Source organism: Panthera onca, chromosome B1, assembly GCF_046562875.1.
Source record: "Panthera onca isolate mPanOnc1 chromosome B1, mPanOnc1 haplotype 2, whole genome shotgun sequence".
Classification (NCBI taxonomy): domain Eukaryota; kingdom Metazoa; phylum Chordata; class Mammalia; order Carnivora; family Felidae; genus Panthera; species Panthera onca.
The window spans coordinates 57,181,191-57,197,300 of record NC_138342.1 but is presented as its reverse complement, the minus strand read 5'-3'; the positions used below and the strand labels follow the sequence as shown (position 1 = coordinate 57,197,300).

At 33.8% G+C, this 16,110-nt stretch overlaps 1 protein-coding gene across 2 annotated transcripts in view; it reads right to left on the bottom strand.

Moving 5' to 3' along the window:
• Positions 1-1,476: 1,476 nt before the first annotated feature.
• Positions 1,477-16,110, bottom strand: part of DCK (deoxycytidine kinase) — a 39,773-nt gene continuing 25,139 nt past the window's right edge. Inside the window, exons 4-8 of one of the 2 annotated variants that reach the window (XR_013555254.1) lie at positions 14,698-14,845; positions 12,921-13,036; positions 12,054-12,144; positions 9,910-10,032; positions 1,477-1,574 (exon numbers count right to left, since the gene is read on the bottom strand). Coding sequence is in view for 1 of the 2 variants with exons in the window: in XM_060654907.3 (XP_060510890.2) it covers positions 10,006-10,032; positions 12,054-12,144; positions 12,921-13,036; positions 14,698-14,845 (382 nt within the window). In the remaining variant the exon portion in view is untranslated. Of the gene's footprint in view, positions 1,575-7,472; positions 10,033-12,053; positions 12,145-12,920; positions 13,037-14,697; positions 14,846-16,110 lie in introns of those variants that run through there. The other variant, XM_060654907.3, reaches the window with a different exon arrangement.

Here is a 16,110-nt window from a genome sequence, read left to right as displayed (position 1 = left end):
TATACTTTTAAAAGTAAAAGAAAAATATCAAGAATGTAGGTAGCAATCTATCTCCTTTATGTACCTTCCAACTTCCTCAAGGGGGAAAGTAATTCCTTTTCAAAAAAAATTTTTTTAAATGTTTATTTATTTATTTTGAGAGAGAGCACGTAAGAGAGCAGGGGAGGGCCAGAGTGAGGGGGAGAGAATCCCACTTGTCAGCACAGAGCCTGACACGAGGCCCAATCCCACCAATCATGAGATAATGAAATGAGCCCAAATCAAAACTCAGACACTTAACAGACTGAGACACCCAAGTGCCCCCAAAATATATATCCTCTTTTGTTATTAGTATTTTTTTTATTTTTTATTTTTAGTAAAACCAATTCCTAACAACTTAAGAATGTAGGAGATTAATAAAATATTTTCAGAATGATGAATTTAATATTAAATGAAGTGCCTAAGTTTTAATTTTTATACCAAAGACATTCTCTGGAGAGTCTCAACCACCACTCCAATCCCACTCACCAGAGGTAACCACAATGAATGGTTTGGTGAATCTCTCTCTACACAAACATATACCATACATACATACCATATACCGTAAAACCTTGGATTATGAATAACTTGTTCTGAGAGTGTCCCACAAGACAAGCAAACATTTCTAATAAATTTTAACTTGATAAACAAGCAACATCTTGCAATACAAGTAGTACGTGATGCCAAATGTCATAAGATCACAACCGAGCCAATGGTTCTTGAAATTCGCTTTGATATACGAGTGCTTTGGATTACAAGCATGTTTCCAAAACTAATCAGGCTCACAAACCAAAGTTTTACTGTATATATGTATATGTATGTATAGAGGCATATAGAGATACATACTATCTATAGTAATTGATGGATATAGATCTATCTCTATATCTATCTGTCTATCCATCTATGGAGAGAGAAAGGGGATCACACTGTAACTATTCCACTTAAAAATATATAGTGGATAGGGGAGCCTGGGTGGCTCAGTCAGTTGAGCATGGAACTCTTGATTTTGCCTGAGGTAATGATCTCACAATTCATGAGTTTGAGCCTTGTGTCAGGCTCTACACTGACAGCATGGAGCCTGCTTGGGATTCTCTCTCTTTGCCTCTCCCCTGTTTGCGTGTTCTCTCTCAAAATAAACATACACACACACACACACACACACACACACATATATCCATATGTATATACATACATATACAATTTCATATACAATGGATATCCTACCATAGTTCCACCTTATTCATTCTTCTGTAATAACTCCACAAACTTACCAATTTTCCAGATGCTTTCAGCCACCAAAACACTGAATGAAAATAACAGTACTAATAGTAATAGCTAACATTTATTGAGAATTGTTCTAAATACTTCACATATACTACACATTAAAATTGCACAACTTTACAGATACATACTATTACTTATGTCATTCTTATAGGAAATTAAAATATATTACCTGTCCAAGGTTATAATGACTTTCCCAAAATTAGTAAGTTTAAGGGCCAGGAATTGAAGCAGCAATTTGTCTTAGGAGCCTGTGTTCTTCACCAATACTGACTCTGTGATGTTAAAAATATTAAAAATAAATTCTTACTTAACAATGACTGACTGTTGGTATGTATCAGATGTAAAGATAATAGAACACAGTGTTTTGGTGTTTTAAAAACTATACCAGAACCTTCTATACTTAGTAGTGCCTTCAAAGTAATCATACCAAGAGGTTATATATTCAGTTTAGAATCTGCCATTAGTCAAAACATTTGAATTAGTTAAAAACATACAAATTTGCTTTACATATATTTCATAGACTGAAAAAGGAAAGAGATCTAAGTGTCTTACTATTACCTTCTTTTATGGCTCAAAGAGGCTTTTTCCCAGTTTTACCAGCCTTTTAATTCACTAAACTGTCACTAAATGATTTATGGTCATGAAAAAACAAAAAACAAAAAAAACTATATAGTCACAGAAAAGATCCTGAATCACATTTTTGAAATCTATGACTCAGACTCTAAACTCAGATCCAAGAGTGTTATGAATAATGGCAGAATCTTTGAAATAAATAGTCTCTCAAGGTAACTATTCTGAAGAAGACAATACTCTGTTGCCTGTTTAAGGTCAAATCTGTTAGAAGCTGGTTACCATACTCAACAGATTTATTTCATTCACTAATTCAGCAACCAGTTCATGTCAGCCATTAGCAAAATAATAACTTATGCCCATACTGGCTATTCTGTTCCCGAGCCAGATTTGCTAACTAGTATTCTAAGCGCTGTATAACATAACAAGATAGCATTGCTGTACCAAGTGGAGCATTAATTGTTTTATAACATTAGCCAATTTCCTAATTTACTCTTTTAACATAAAGTGATTCCATTCTAGCTGACCGTAACAGCAAGGACAAAATGGCAGTTTTAGGAGATGCTTTACCTTTGAATGAAACTTACTAGTTTTGAACAAGAGATGGCAGTAAAAACAGTGCATACGTACGTATATAGATATATTCAACACCGCCAAAGCACCCTCACTACCAACATTTTGAAGTGATGCCAATTAACATTTAAAGGTGTTATGTCTCAGAAGATGGGTCAAAGATCAGGTTTCGACTACTTCTGTTACCCAATCACTTTCTTGACAGTAGTTTTGTTAAGAAAATCTTTTTTCTTGAAAAAATAGTCATCTTATTTAAGCTTCGTGTAGTTCCACTGAATAGTAAAAATAAATGTAAGCTTCTTTGTATACACAATTGCTAAATAAATGGTAAACAATTTTGCAAGACAGCCCTTAATATGACGTCTAATTAGTAAATATTAGAATATTAAATTCCCTGTCAACCTGTTAAGCATAATTATCCAACCATAAAAAACAACTGGTATTCCTCAATCGAATACTTGGAGAAGCAGCTGGAAGCTGTATAGCGGACTTTCTTAGAGTAAAATATTTCTAAAAGCATTGCCTTTTGATTGCCTATATTTAATCTAGCAGCTCATTTTCTTTCCCCGACCCCTCTGTATTTGAACATGTAAAATCTCACTCAATTAAGTATTTATTAATCAATTAATGCTTTTCTCTGGCAATAGAAAAGACCTCTCATGAGCTCCTGTCTTATTCCAACCACTCACCATAAAAATAATTTTGCTTGGATTACAGCCAGAGCAGAGGTAATAATCAAGTATATAATGACCTCATGTGGCAAATGACGATAACTACTGATTTAACTATGAAATAATTATGGGCTTAAACTACTTTTGCTATAGAATTTTCAGTTTTCAAATTGTTATTTGAAATGGGCATTAAATACTGCCTAGAATTAAGGAAGAAAAGAAAAATGACCTTACATACAAAGAGCAGAAGTTTAAAAAAAAAAAATAAAAGGAGAGGTAAAAATAGAGTCACTATTGACTAAAATAAAATGAACCTACATGGTAGAGTCAAAATATTTGGGTCTTTGTTTCAGCTTTAATTTTTGTGGGATCTTGAGAAATCCCTTAGGCTTTCACATCTGTGAAATGGTGTTAAATTCTGTCTACTAGAAACTTGTAAGGCTAAAAGATGGTTATATGAAAGGATTTGATAATATCTTGTATTCATATGGTGCTTTTATCTTACTTATGGTACTTACTATTCTACATATAAAACATTTTTAAGCTCATCTGAAAACTAAACCAAAAACGAAAGTACTGTTACCTAGTTTTACTTCTAATTGTCACCTCTTATTCTAGTGCAGTGGACATTGATTGGTGTAGTACTTATCATATTCTATGCACAGAACTAATATTAAATAAATTCAAGGAATAGCCATATTGCTAATAACTTCCTTGAGAATGGTCTTAATTCTTAAAAATAAAAAATGCTTCAATATTTATCAATTTAAAATTTGCCAAAGCAGAATTTGGTGTTATTTTGCGAAATCTGAACCAAATCCACAACCTCTTTGATGGAATATGTTCTGAGAACATTAATATCACATTAAGAATTTATAACTCAATAAACATACAATTATAGAGCTGCAGTCACAATAATCTAAAAAATGGTGGGAGAAAGGGAGTAGGTAAAATTTATTCAAATTCAAATTACATACCTATCCTTCACTTAATGTCTTTATTCCTGAAAGCACCTCACTAAGTAAAAAGCTTTAAATGAAAACTTTTCCCATTCATTTTAATAGGACCCATTATATTATATACCAAGATACCAAAAAAGTATCGATGAAAAATAACAAGTTTATAAGCAATAAGTAAATGGACTGTACATAAAATATATTGTAAAAACGGTTTATTGTACGTGCCAGGTGGAAAATTTGATAGTGGGGGGTGGTTAGTAGAGAAGAATAAAGGAATCATTCTTTGGAATCTAAATTATACTTTCTGTACCATTTCCCTCCACCAATTTTCCACACTTTTGGGGACTAATTTAATGGTTATCTTGCATTCAAACTGCACTTAAAATTAAGTTATAACAACAACAACAACAACAAAAACACCCTTCAGGGAACTTCAAAACACATGGAAATACCATCTGAACATAACAGAGTCTTACAAGATGCAACCTCTTCATTCTTCTCCTTTGACATGCTTATGCAGAGCAAAATAACCTGACACATAATTCACATGTATTCAAAGTGATAATCTCTGTATAGAAAGTGTTAAGTAAATTAGTATGTTTTTGTCTGAGACAGGAATGTTTAAATATTGATTTTTATTGCATACTTGTTTAGTGTGTTTTGGAGTATGAGTTTGAGTAGGGCAAGTCTTCGCACCCAAAGAGAGAAAAGAGTGATTCTCTATAAAATGACATAACTTTCCAAGAGATATTATGGCAAAAAGTTATTAACTGAACAGTTCTTATGTGGCGGGGTGGGGGGGGAGTGGAGACTGTATTTGGCATTACTAATCTCAGTACTTTTTATAATTAATGACAATATTCCAAGGAACTACACAGAATAAGGAAGAAATTATATCAACCTTGCCTTCATTTCTCAATATTAAACTATCTAACTGATGATGAGAAAAAATTTCATTGTAGAAATACATACTTGAAAGAAAAAAAACCTTATTAGGGTTAGCCTTAAAAAGCCTCCAAAGTATTATTAAACCTAAGTAGCTCAGGCCTCTAGGAAACACAAAATTATACAACTTCAAGACTTACTATAAAGCTAATCGAAACAGTATGGTATTGGCAAAAGAACAAACAGATCAATGTATACACAATCAAGTGATCTTCAACAAAGGAGCAAAGGCAATATGATGAAGCAAAGATTATCTTTTCAACAAATGATGTTGGAACAACTGTATATCCACATACAAAAAAAAAAAAAAAAAGAAAAAAGGAATCTAGACTCTGACCATACACCCTTCACTAAAATTAACTCAAAATGGATCATAGACCGAAATGTAAAATGCATAGTTCTAAAACTCATAGAAGATAACACAGGAGAAACCCTAAATGACCTTGGGTATGGCAATGACTATTTAGAAGCAATACAAGATATAATCCATAAAAGGGGTGCCTCGTGGCTCAGTGGGTTAAGCATCTGACTCTTAGTTTTGGCTCAGGTCATGATCTCACGGTTCTTGAGTTCAAGCCCCCCATCAGGCTCTGCACTGACAGTGTGGAGCCTGCTTGGGATTCTCTCTCTCTCCCTCTCACTGCCCTTCCTCTGCTCACATTGTCACCGTCTCTCTCAAAATAAAAAAGATAAATTTTTTTTAAAAACTTAAAAAAAAAAAGAAAAATAGTAATCTTTAGGAGAAATAATAAGCTGGACTTCATTAAAATTAAAAATTTCTGCTCTGTGAAAAACAATGTCAAGAGAGTAAGCTAAATCACAGACTGGGAGAAAATATTTGCAAAAGGCACATTTGATAAAGAAGTGTTATCAATAGTATACAAAGAACTCTTAAAACTCAATAAGAAAATGAACCCAATTAAAAATGGGCGAAAGACCTTAACAGACATCTCACCAAAGATATACAGATGGCAAATAAACATATGAAAAGATGGTTAACATCATGTCATAATGACATTGCAAATTAAAACAAGATATAACCATATACCTATTAGAATGCAAAAATCCAAACCACTGACAACACCAAGTACTGACAGGGCTGTGAGACAACAGATCACATTCATTACTGGTAGGACAGCAAAATGATACAACTATTTTGGTGGACAGTTACCAAGTTTCTTAAAAACCTAAACATACTCTTACCATACAATCCAGCAATTGCACTGGTTGGTATTTACCCAAGTGAACTGAAAACCTATGTCTATACAAAAATCTACACACAGGGGCACCTAGGTGGCTTAGTCGGTTAAGCCTCTGACTCTGGCTCAGGTCATGATCTTGCGGTTTGTGGGTTTGAGCCCCGCGTTGGGCTCTGAGCTAACAGCTGGAGCCTGGAGCCTGCTTCAGATTCTGTATCTCCTCTCTCTGACCCTTCCCTGCTTGCACTCCGTCTCTCAAAAATAAACACACATTTTAAAAAATCTAGATGTCTGTAGCAGCTTTATTCATAACTGCCAAAACTTGGAAGTAACCAAAATGTCTGTCAGCAGGAGAGTGGATAAACTATGGTACATTGAGACAATGGATTATTCAGTGCACCCACCTCCAAAAAAAACCCCCCAAAACAAGCTATATGAAGGCATGGAAAGAAGCCATGGAGGAAACTAAAGGCAAATTGCTAAGTGAAAGAAGCCAATCTGAAAATGCTACATACTGAATACTTCCAATCATATGACCCTCTCAAAAAGGCAAAACAATGGAGACAAAAAGATTAGTGGTAGCCAGAGGTTGGATGGGGTGATGAACAGAGCACAGATTTTTGGGGGCAGTAAAACTATTTTTGTATGATACTACAGTGGTGAATATATGTCATTATTCATTTGTCAAAACACACAAATGTACAACACTGAGTAAACCTGAATGTAAACAATGGACTTTGACTGATAATGTGTCAATGTAAGTTCATTGATTAAAACAAATGTACCACTCTGGTGGGGGATGTTGATAGTGGAAAAGGCTGTACAAATATGGGAGCAATGAGTATATGGGAACTCTACTTTATACTTAATTTTCTTGTGAACCTAAAACTGCTCTAACAAATAAAGTCTATTAAAAAGTTTAAAAAAAAAAAAAAAGGATAAGACTGGTAAAATCCAAAGTCTGTAGTCTAATTTAGCATTTTCTGGAGGTAATAAAATTTGTATCTCTATATAAAAAAATGCTTTGGGATGATTTGTCCCTTAAAATATGACAGACCTATTTTCTAGGGGGCTCAGTATACAGTGCTTAAAGTTTCAGACACAGATGAGAATATCCTGAATGAGGGAATGTCTTATACAATTAAAATTACCTTCTTAGAAGAGTAAAGTATAAAAAGTAGTACATGCACTCTGATGAAACATGAAATGAAACGGGAAATAGGATCCAAGAGATAATACAGACCACTAGGCTCAACACTCTTGTACCCACTCAATGGCACAGCTTTTATTTTGAATCATAACAAATAAATTTTTTAAGCTTTTTTTTTCAATTCTACAGATATAAAGTCATTAAGTTAAACATTTCTAGAGGTTACTAAAAATCTCTAAATTATGTCTAAAGCAGAACAATGTAATATATATAAACCTTTGTTACCTTTTTATATTCATAATATTTTCTTCAAAAGTAGAATTTTTAAAAGATGTAATCATTTCAATGAGTATAGCTCCATCACAGTTCATGAGATTGTATTTATTATGCTAATATTTAAACAAATTCATTTGTATCAAACACAAACAAAAAATACCCATACAACATCATGAGACAATTTCAATATTCATGAAGAATATAGGATTTGAAATAAAGTGTCCCTTACAAAGATCAGTGCATCTAGACTGTTTAACCTACAAAATCATCATCTTAGACTATCAAAAAAAACCAAAACAAAACAAAAATGACATTTTAAAAAGGAAAATGATAGTTTCAAAGGCAAAGTGTCTCTTCCACTCATTTCAAAAACAGAGCTTTTCTAAAATCTAAGTAGAAAGGTTAAAAACATAGAAAAAACACTGCACCTTAACTGAACAAACTTGAAAAAACATTTTATCTCTAGACCTAAAATGAAACCATGCAGATTTTTAAAAATTACAACTATTCTACCTCCTTGTCTTCCTAATGTCTTTCCTAATATATATTTAACAAAAATGATAATCCTTTCAAAATATAGAACATATAAAGCAAGACCATTATTATCAGTAATTTAAAGGAAGAGAAAAAAAATCTAAGTTATAACCCTACAGAGAAGCACAGCAAACTGTGAAGTAAAGAATGATCATGATGTTCTCAAAGCAGAAATGTTGTGACTTTCATTTAAACTTTAAAAGAGCAGGCTGCTGGGGTACCTGGCTGGATCATTTGGAAGAGCATGCAACTCTCGATCTTGGGGTCGTGAGTTTGAGATGAATGTTGGGTATAGAGATTACTAGAAAAAAATAAATAAAAACTTAAAAAAAATAAATTAAATAAAACAGTAGGCTACCTAATTAATCCAGACAGTAAGGAAAGCAGGATAGGGCAAGAAGTAAGAGCTGGACAAAAGAGGAGCACCTGGGTGGCTGCTGGTTGAGCATCCTATTTTGATTTAGGTTAACATTATGATTTCAGGGTTCATGAGATCGAGACCCACATGGGACTCTGGGCTGACAGCATGGAGTCTGCTTGGGATTCTCTTTCTCTCCCTCTGTCTCTGCCCCTTCACTGCTCATACTTATACTAGCTTTCTCTCTCTCAAAATAAACACTGGGGGGGAAAAAACCCTACCATGTGACAAGCTATTTTCTTAAAAAAAAAAAAAAAAAAGAGCTGGACAAAAGAGACTACACCGCTAAGAAGATAATCTACCTTGTGTCTCTTTTGACTTCTTACCACATGTAAAGTTAAAGAAAAACTAGTTCCCATTACAGGGGACATTCCCAGTACAGGGTCAATAAAAAATAAAATGGAAAAACATCCCTTGCTATGTTCCACTAACGTTTTACCTATGAAAATGGGAAGAAATTTAGGGAAAACTATACTTTCACCTCAAATAAGTTAAAGACAGTTATATTTTAAACCAATCTTTTAACTATAAGACGAATATCCCATTCTAAAAAGAATGGTCTGAGAAGACAGAAAGTAGGTAGCTACTAAGCTCCATATAAATTGAACCTTTATACTCATTTATCTTTTAATTACAGAAACATTTTAAGTTATCATTTCCTCTTTAATCCTCTAAAATCCCATGCAAAAAGATGAATGAAGCCTCACCCATACCACAGATGTAGAAATAAAAGCAGAAAAAAGATTAAATGACTTATAAGCTAGGCTTCACCATTACAAAATGGGAACAAAGTCTGACCTGCTCCTTTGTTAATGTGTTAGAGGCCCATTAATAAATATCAATGAAGTGATTAAATACTAAGCTGGTATTATCTTCCACATAAATTAAAAGGAAGGGAACACATGTGATCAAAAGTATTTAAAACTTCATAATCCTTTTTTAGGGATTCTTTAAATTCCACTTTTCACCTTTAAAAGGTACACTAATTTACACAGGACACCTTACCATTTACTATGTAACATTAAAGTTCTCAGTTAAGACACTGGTCACCAGTGAAATAAGAAGCACCAGGAAAAGAAAAAGAAAAAAAAAGCCAACCTGCTGAAGGGAAAGGTAGAAGGAGGCTGGATCCTTTATGATGTAATTTAGCCAGCACTTACTCTGGAAACACCTACCTCCAGACTTCTGTCGTGAGAGATAATTAAATGTCTTTATTTTTGTAAAGCAAAAAAGAAAAGAAACTACTCGTAAGCTTTTATATAGAATTCATCAAAACAATTATTTTTTTCTTGAAACAAAAATGGTAAAAAACCTGGGTTTTCTAGAGATTTGTATGAATATGGAACGACGAAGATACACAAAGCTGAAGTATCTGGAATCATTTGGCTGCCTGTAGTCTTCAGCAAAATCACAAAGTGCTCAAAAATTCTTTGACCTGAAGGGAGGAAATAAATATTAGTATAATTCCTTGACAAATTTGAAATATCTAATATTCATCCCTATTTTATAGTACATAACAGTTGAAGACCCCAACTGTATAAGTAACTCTATCACAAAGATACAGCGTTTATTTTCAAAGAAATATTACTAAATACTTCAGTAGTAAAAGATAAATGACTTAAAATGTCATTACAGGAGTTATTTATATCTAAGATTAATATAATTCTTTAACAGCCATAACACAAATTTCATAATCTCCTTATAATAACATAGACCAATGACATGCAGCTTTAGCACCAAAAATATTAGTAATCGTGATGGTTTAAACAACTCTGAAAGGTCCAGACATGCAAAGTTTGTAATTTTTCAGAAGCACAAATTTGAATCATATTTACAATCTGTAATATTAATATGTAAGGAAGGGTCATGTACATTGTGAACGTAACCAACTGCCCAACATCACAATGCAACAAGATTCTGTTCTCTACAAATTCTAGATGACACAGTAATTCTTCTGAAGAAACAAAGATTCTGCCTTAAACACTGTGGAATATATAGAACTGTCGAATCAATATGTTGTAAACCTAAACTATATATAACATACTATGTCAGTTATGTATTTCAATAAGGAAAAAGAGAAAGCCAACTACTAGCATTATTAATGAAAGTAAAAGTAAACAGTAACATTTAAAGGTGATTCTTAGTCAAAACACAAAAGTGTTAGATAAAGAAGCTGTCCTATAGATCCACTCTGAAGGCAATGGCCAGTTTAATTTTCATTTATTTTAATAGTATCATAAATGAATTGTATCCTATATTTTTAACATCATTAATGGTATAAAGAGGTCATTTGAATTTTCCAAATATGCTTTACTTTATATCATGGGAAAAGCAACTACATGCTACAGAGTAGTTAAATAATAAATGTTGACATTTTCAAAATTCTTGAGATATAGCCTTTATGAATGCCAGGTTCCTGTTAAAGTAAATATATATTTTGTGAAGGAGAAAAAAAATCAAATTTCTCTCAAAACTAAACAAAGTAGGGGCGCCTGGGTGGCTCAGTCGGTTAAGCACCCAACTTCGGCTCAGGTCATGATCTCACAGTCCGTGAGTTCAAGCCCTGCATCGGGCTCTATGCTGACAGCTCGGAGCCTGAAGCCTGCTTCAGATTCTATGTCTCCCTCTCTCTGACCCTTCCCCATTCATGCTCTGTCTCTCTCTGTCTCAAAAATAAATAAACATTAAAAAAAATTTTTTTAAAAACTAAACAAAGCAAAAAACTGTGGCTTCTTTAGACCTTGGATCATCACCAAGTTAATTAACATGGATAATGGGATCTTTATTATATGATTCCCATTATTATTCTCTCTCAAGTGTACATCAATAGGTTTTCTCCCACTCCCTTTATCATTACAAGCAACACTCATTAATAGAATATAGTCAACTCCCAAATATGTGGAGGATAGATTAACTATGAATACGACAATGATTCAATGATCAGGCATGCCAATTTATCACTGACAAGGTCCCACATAAAAGTCAAAACTAAAAATTCTTTAATCTGAAGACTTGAGCTAATATAAAAATGGATAAAATCCATATCCTACAACTTCAAGTATCTTCCATACTGAATTTAGTTGAAAAAGATAAATTTTATTTCACAAGTAGTTTGTTATGAAAGTACCTAAAGATTGGTGATACAGAGAAGAGGAGAAGAAAAGGAAACAAAGCAGAGAAGGGGATGAGCAAGAACTTTTGTTAATGTGATCATCCCTGTATTAGAGATAAAGGGACCAAAGGATAAAAGAATCTCCTTATTTTAGCTAAGGTCACAAAGCTAGAATTTGACGTTAGGATTAGAGTCTAAAGTCTAAATCCATCTGAAGCTCTTAACTGTCTCTTACTGTAACGTTACATATTCTTTTCTGTTAGAAAGTTGTTTTCTCACAAGTTACAACACTTTTCTAGACAAGACAAAACAAATGTTAGTGTAGAGTCTTTGTACAAATCTACCTTTTCAACTAGACTGTCGTGTTTGTCTTTAAAGTCTTCATTAATATCCAGTGTTAAGATGGGGATTTCTTGTAGAAAATCAAAGTCGGTTCTGTTTTTTAAAAAGAGAGAGATGAACAAAATAATTAGAAAAAACAATAAATAAAAGAGAAACACTAAAAACTCTTATGCCATCTCTGGAAAATCAAAATGTTGTCAGTCATTTTATATTAAAATCATCCTGTCAGTAATTTATCTGGTAGCCCCTTCTTTTTCACCTTGATTTACTACTAAATAATAATATTAATAATATCTAAAAATCTCAGGTATAAAATATATAAAGCTAGGGCTTGTGACATGTAATTCTTCTCAAAAACTAAAATCATACCATAACGTAGGAATGTTTGCATTTTAAAGATGTGAAAACTAAAGACCAGGGAGGTCAGTCTGGGGCTCAGAGACTGCCTAAGGTTGCACACTAGTAAGTCTGGATTTGAACCAAGATCTGACTAAGGACAATGAAGTCCATGCTCTTAACAACTGTGCTATACTACTACCTAAGCCTTGATCTAAAAAATAAATTTAAAGTATCTTAAATTCTCTCTGAAAGACAGTACCTAAATAATACACACAGATATATTCCTACTTTACCACTTAAATTCCATATATTATGCTGTCAATAACACTGGGGGAGATTAACTACAAAAACTTTAAGGAAACAGAATCTCATTACAATAAAAAGAATCAAAATTCACACCTAATTCTGGGAGATCCTAAAATACTAACTTAAAAGAAAAAGGGCTAAAAATGAAAACTTGTACATGTTTTAGATTAAGATTTGTTAAAGATCTTTGAAATGGATAGTAAGTGAGAATAAGGAGGTCTTACTTCAGGGTTCTATGCAGGAGCCAGCTCTCATGCTTTTCGTGAAGCTTCTCTAAATACTCAAGAGGAATGCCTTGTTCTTCATTTCTTCCCCGTAAATATATTCTATTCAAGCATTTCTAAAAGCAAGCAATAAGAAAGGGGTGGGGGGGCAAAGAACAATTATTCTTGTCTGCTGTCATTAAAGTTTTCTTCTCTAGTGTCTCTTTAGTTATGCTAGCCAGCATCTCCATTTATTCCTTCTAGAAAGTTGAAATACTTCATTTTTCCCCTCCTTGTGCTTTTCAATCATTTGGTGGCTATAAACCAAGTAGTACGATCAGAACAAGTCTATAAACTTATGGGATCCATACTTGAAAAATACTGTATAAAATAAGTTTGGTAAAAAGTTCATTATATAAAATGTGTTTCAAAATCTATTATAAATCCTCTTTTCAAGTACTTAGTTGATCTTCCAATCAAAAGACAGTATAAATAACACTGATGAAAACAGCTTTGTGTTAGACTTTAAGACATTGACTATATCTTATAGCATTCTTTATGTTCTTCAACATTTGCGCTTGCTATATTCGTAACTAAAAACAAAAAAAATTCTTTTCAAAAATAAAAGTGAATTTCAAAATTACTGCTAAATTCTGGCTTTCTTGAATTTAAAAAGAACAAAATCATCACTTGGAATCAGAAACCTAGTTTCTTTGAAAATTCCGATTCAATAGCCACACAGTATCCTTTCAGACTAGAAGTCATGAAATTTATATTCATCAGAGCCTACTTTGTAGCTTAGGGAAGACACAGGAATAAAAAACAGCAAAACTGAAATGCAAGCACCAAAACCAGAAATGTGTTAATAAACGTAAGCTCTTATTTAGGTTAGCTTTATGAAGGGCATCCACTTAGTCTTCCTGGACTCATGACATAATTTCATATAAAAACAAGAATAGCTATATTACAAACTATCATGAAAGGCACATTTTCAAGTAAGCTCCCTTAAGTGAAAATGGCAATGGTCCTCTAAGTCTCTTCTCACTTGAAGCTGCTACTACCTACCCATTCCAAGCCATGAACTATAAAGGATTTCTTAAAATGGACCTCCATCAACTGTGTTAATTCATTCACAAATATTTACTGAGCTCCCACTACGTACCCAGGCCCTATTCTAGGCATTGGAAATTCAGTAGTAATTAAACACTCAAAGTTTCACACCAAGAAGCCTAAACTCTAGCAGTTACTTGAGCAAAATTTTTATTTATTTTTTTTTTAATTAATTTTTTTTTTTTAACATTTTATTTATTTTTGAGACAGAGAGAGACAGAGCATGAACGGGGAAGGGGCAGAGAGAGAGGGAGACACAGAATCAGAAGCAGGCTCCAGACTGAGCCATCAGCCCAGAGCCTGACACGGGGCTCGAACTCACGGACCGCGAGATCGTGACTTGAGCTGAAGTCGGACGTTTAACCGACTGAGCCACCCAGGTGCCCCTTGAGCAAAATTTTTAATCTAGCTGTGATAGATAAGAGCCCTTCCAAAAGTCAGGAAGGAATAAAGAAGAAAATGGAGAAAGCACAGAGAAAAGGGCCTAAAAGAGCAACTTGCCAATGTGGGCTTCTACTTTGCTGAGGAAAAGAGAATGCCTCTCTCTACAGTTATGAATTTCTAATTTGCATGTGGGGAGTAGAGCAGGGAGTGGAGCTAAACTAAATTGCCTTCACTGCACACCACTAAAAGGACTTCTAAATATTACTTTAAATTGTCAATGGAGTAAACAAATTTTAAGTCTCACCTCTGGTGTGGCTCGAAGATAAATGATTCCATCCAGTTCAAGGCTTTGACCAAACTGGTGATTCATCCAGTCATGCCAGTCTTGATAAATTGTCCACTCTGTTTCATTCATGCAGTCAGATTCATACAAATTAGATGCAAAAACATACCTGAAAGAGAGTCTACATCAACACATAATTCCTTTCCAAAAACACAAAGAAATAGAAAGGAGATCTACTAACTGGACATTGAACATTCTCCCAAAATCCATGGCAAATAATAACTTAGCAGGAAAAAAAAATAGAGTATCTCCAACTATAAGAAATATGTTCTTGGACAGCAGTTCTCAAAAATATAGTGTAAGAATGCCTGGTAGTCCCCAAGACCTTTCCAGAAGTTCTGTGAGAGGCCAGATTACTTTATACACTAGACTTCAACCAAAAGAACATAGTATACAGATAGAGAAGGCTTTAATGAGAATCTAGCTGTCTTTTATTAAGTTAGATATTAAAGAGATTTGTAAAAATGTAAAACAATCCTCTTCTATCTAATGTTTTTGTTTTGAAAAATACAATTTTACAAGTATGTTATTTACACTAATACGTAATGGGCTTAGTACTACTAATTTTAAATAAATAAGTGTCCTTTATATTTCTCAACATTAATTTCTAATAACATAAATATCAATAAGACACAAAGCTCTTTGGGCTCTTTAATAATTATTAAGAATAGAAAGGGATCCTGGGGTGCCTGGGTGGTTCAGTCGGTTAAGTGTCCAACTCTTGATTTTGGCTCAGGTTGTGACCTCATGGTTAGTGAATGTGAGCCCAGTGTAGCCTGCTTGAGATTCCCTCTCTCCCTCTCTCTCTGTCCCTCCCCCACTCCTCCCCTCCTGTGTGCTCACGTGTGGGCGCACTCTCCCTCTCTCAAAAATAAATAAATAAGAAAGAAAGAAAGAAAGAAAGAAAGAAAGAGAAGGAGGGAGGGAGGCAGGGAGGGAGGCAGAGAGGGAGGAAGGAAGGAAGGAAGGAAGGAAGGAAAGAAGGAAGGAAGGAAAGAAGGAAGGAAGGAAGAAAGGAAGGAAGGAAGAAAGAAAGAAAAAAAAAGAGAACGGAAACGGGTCCAGAGACCAAAAGTTTGAGAACCGTTGTTCTTAGCCAACACTCTAGCTTAAAAGAATCTTTGCATAAACAAGGTAACTCTAAGGCTCCCTTAGAGATTTTTGATCTGGCTCAAGATGCAGTCTAGAATATAGATCCAGATTTAACCAGAGTAGATGAGAATTTTAAGAGCATTAGAGGAAAAAAACCTTCTCTGCAAATTTGAATGAAATGGCTATCATATTCCCTAAAGCTTCCATGGAAGCTATAATTATTAATACTAGTACTTCCCTAATGTCATGATTACCAAATTGCTGAAGGTAATTTTTCTCCTC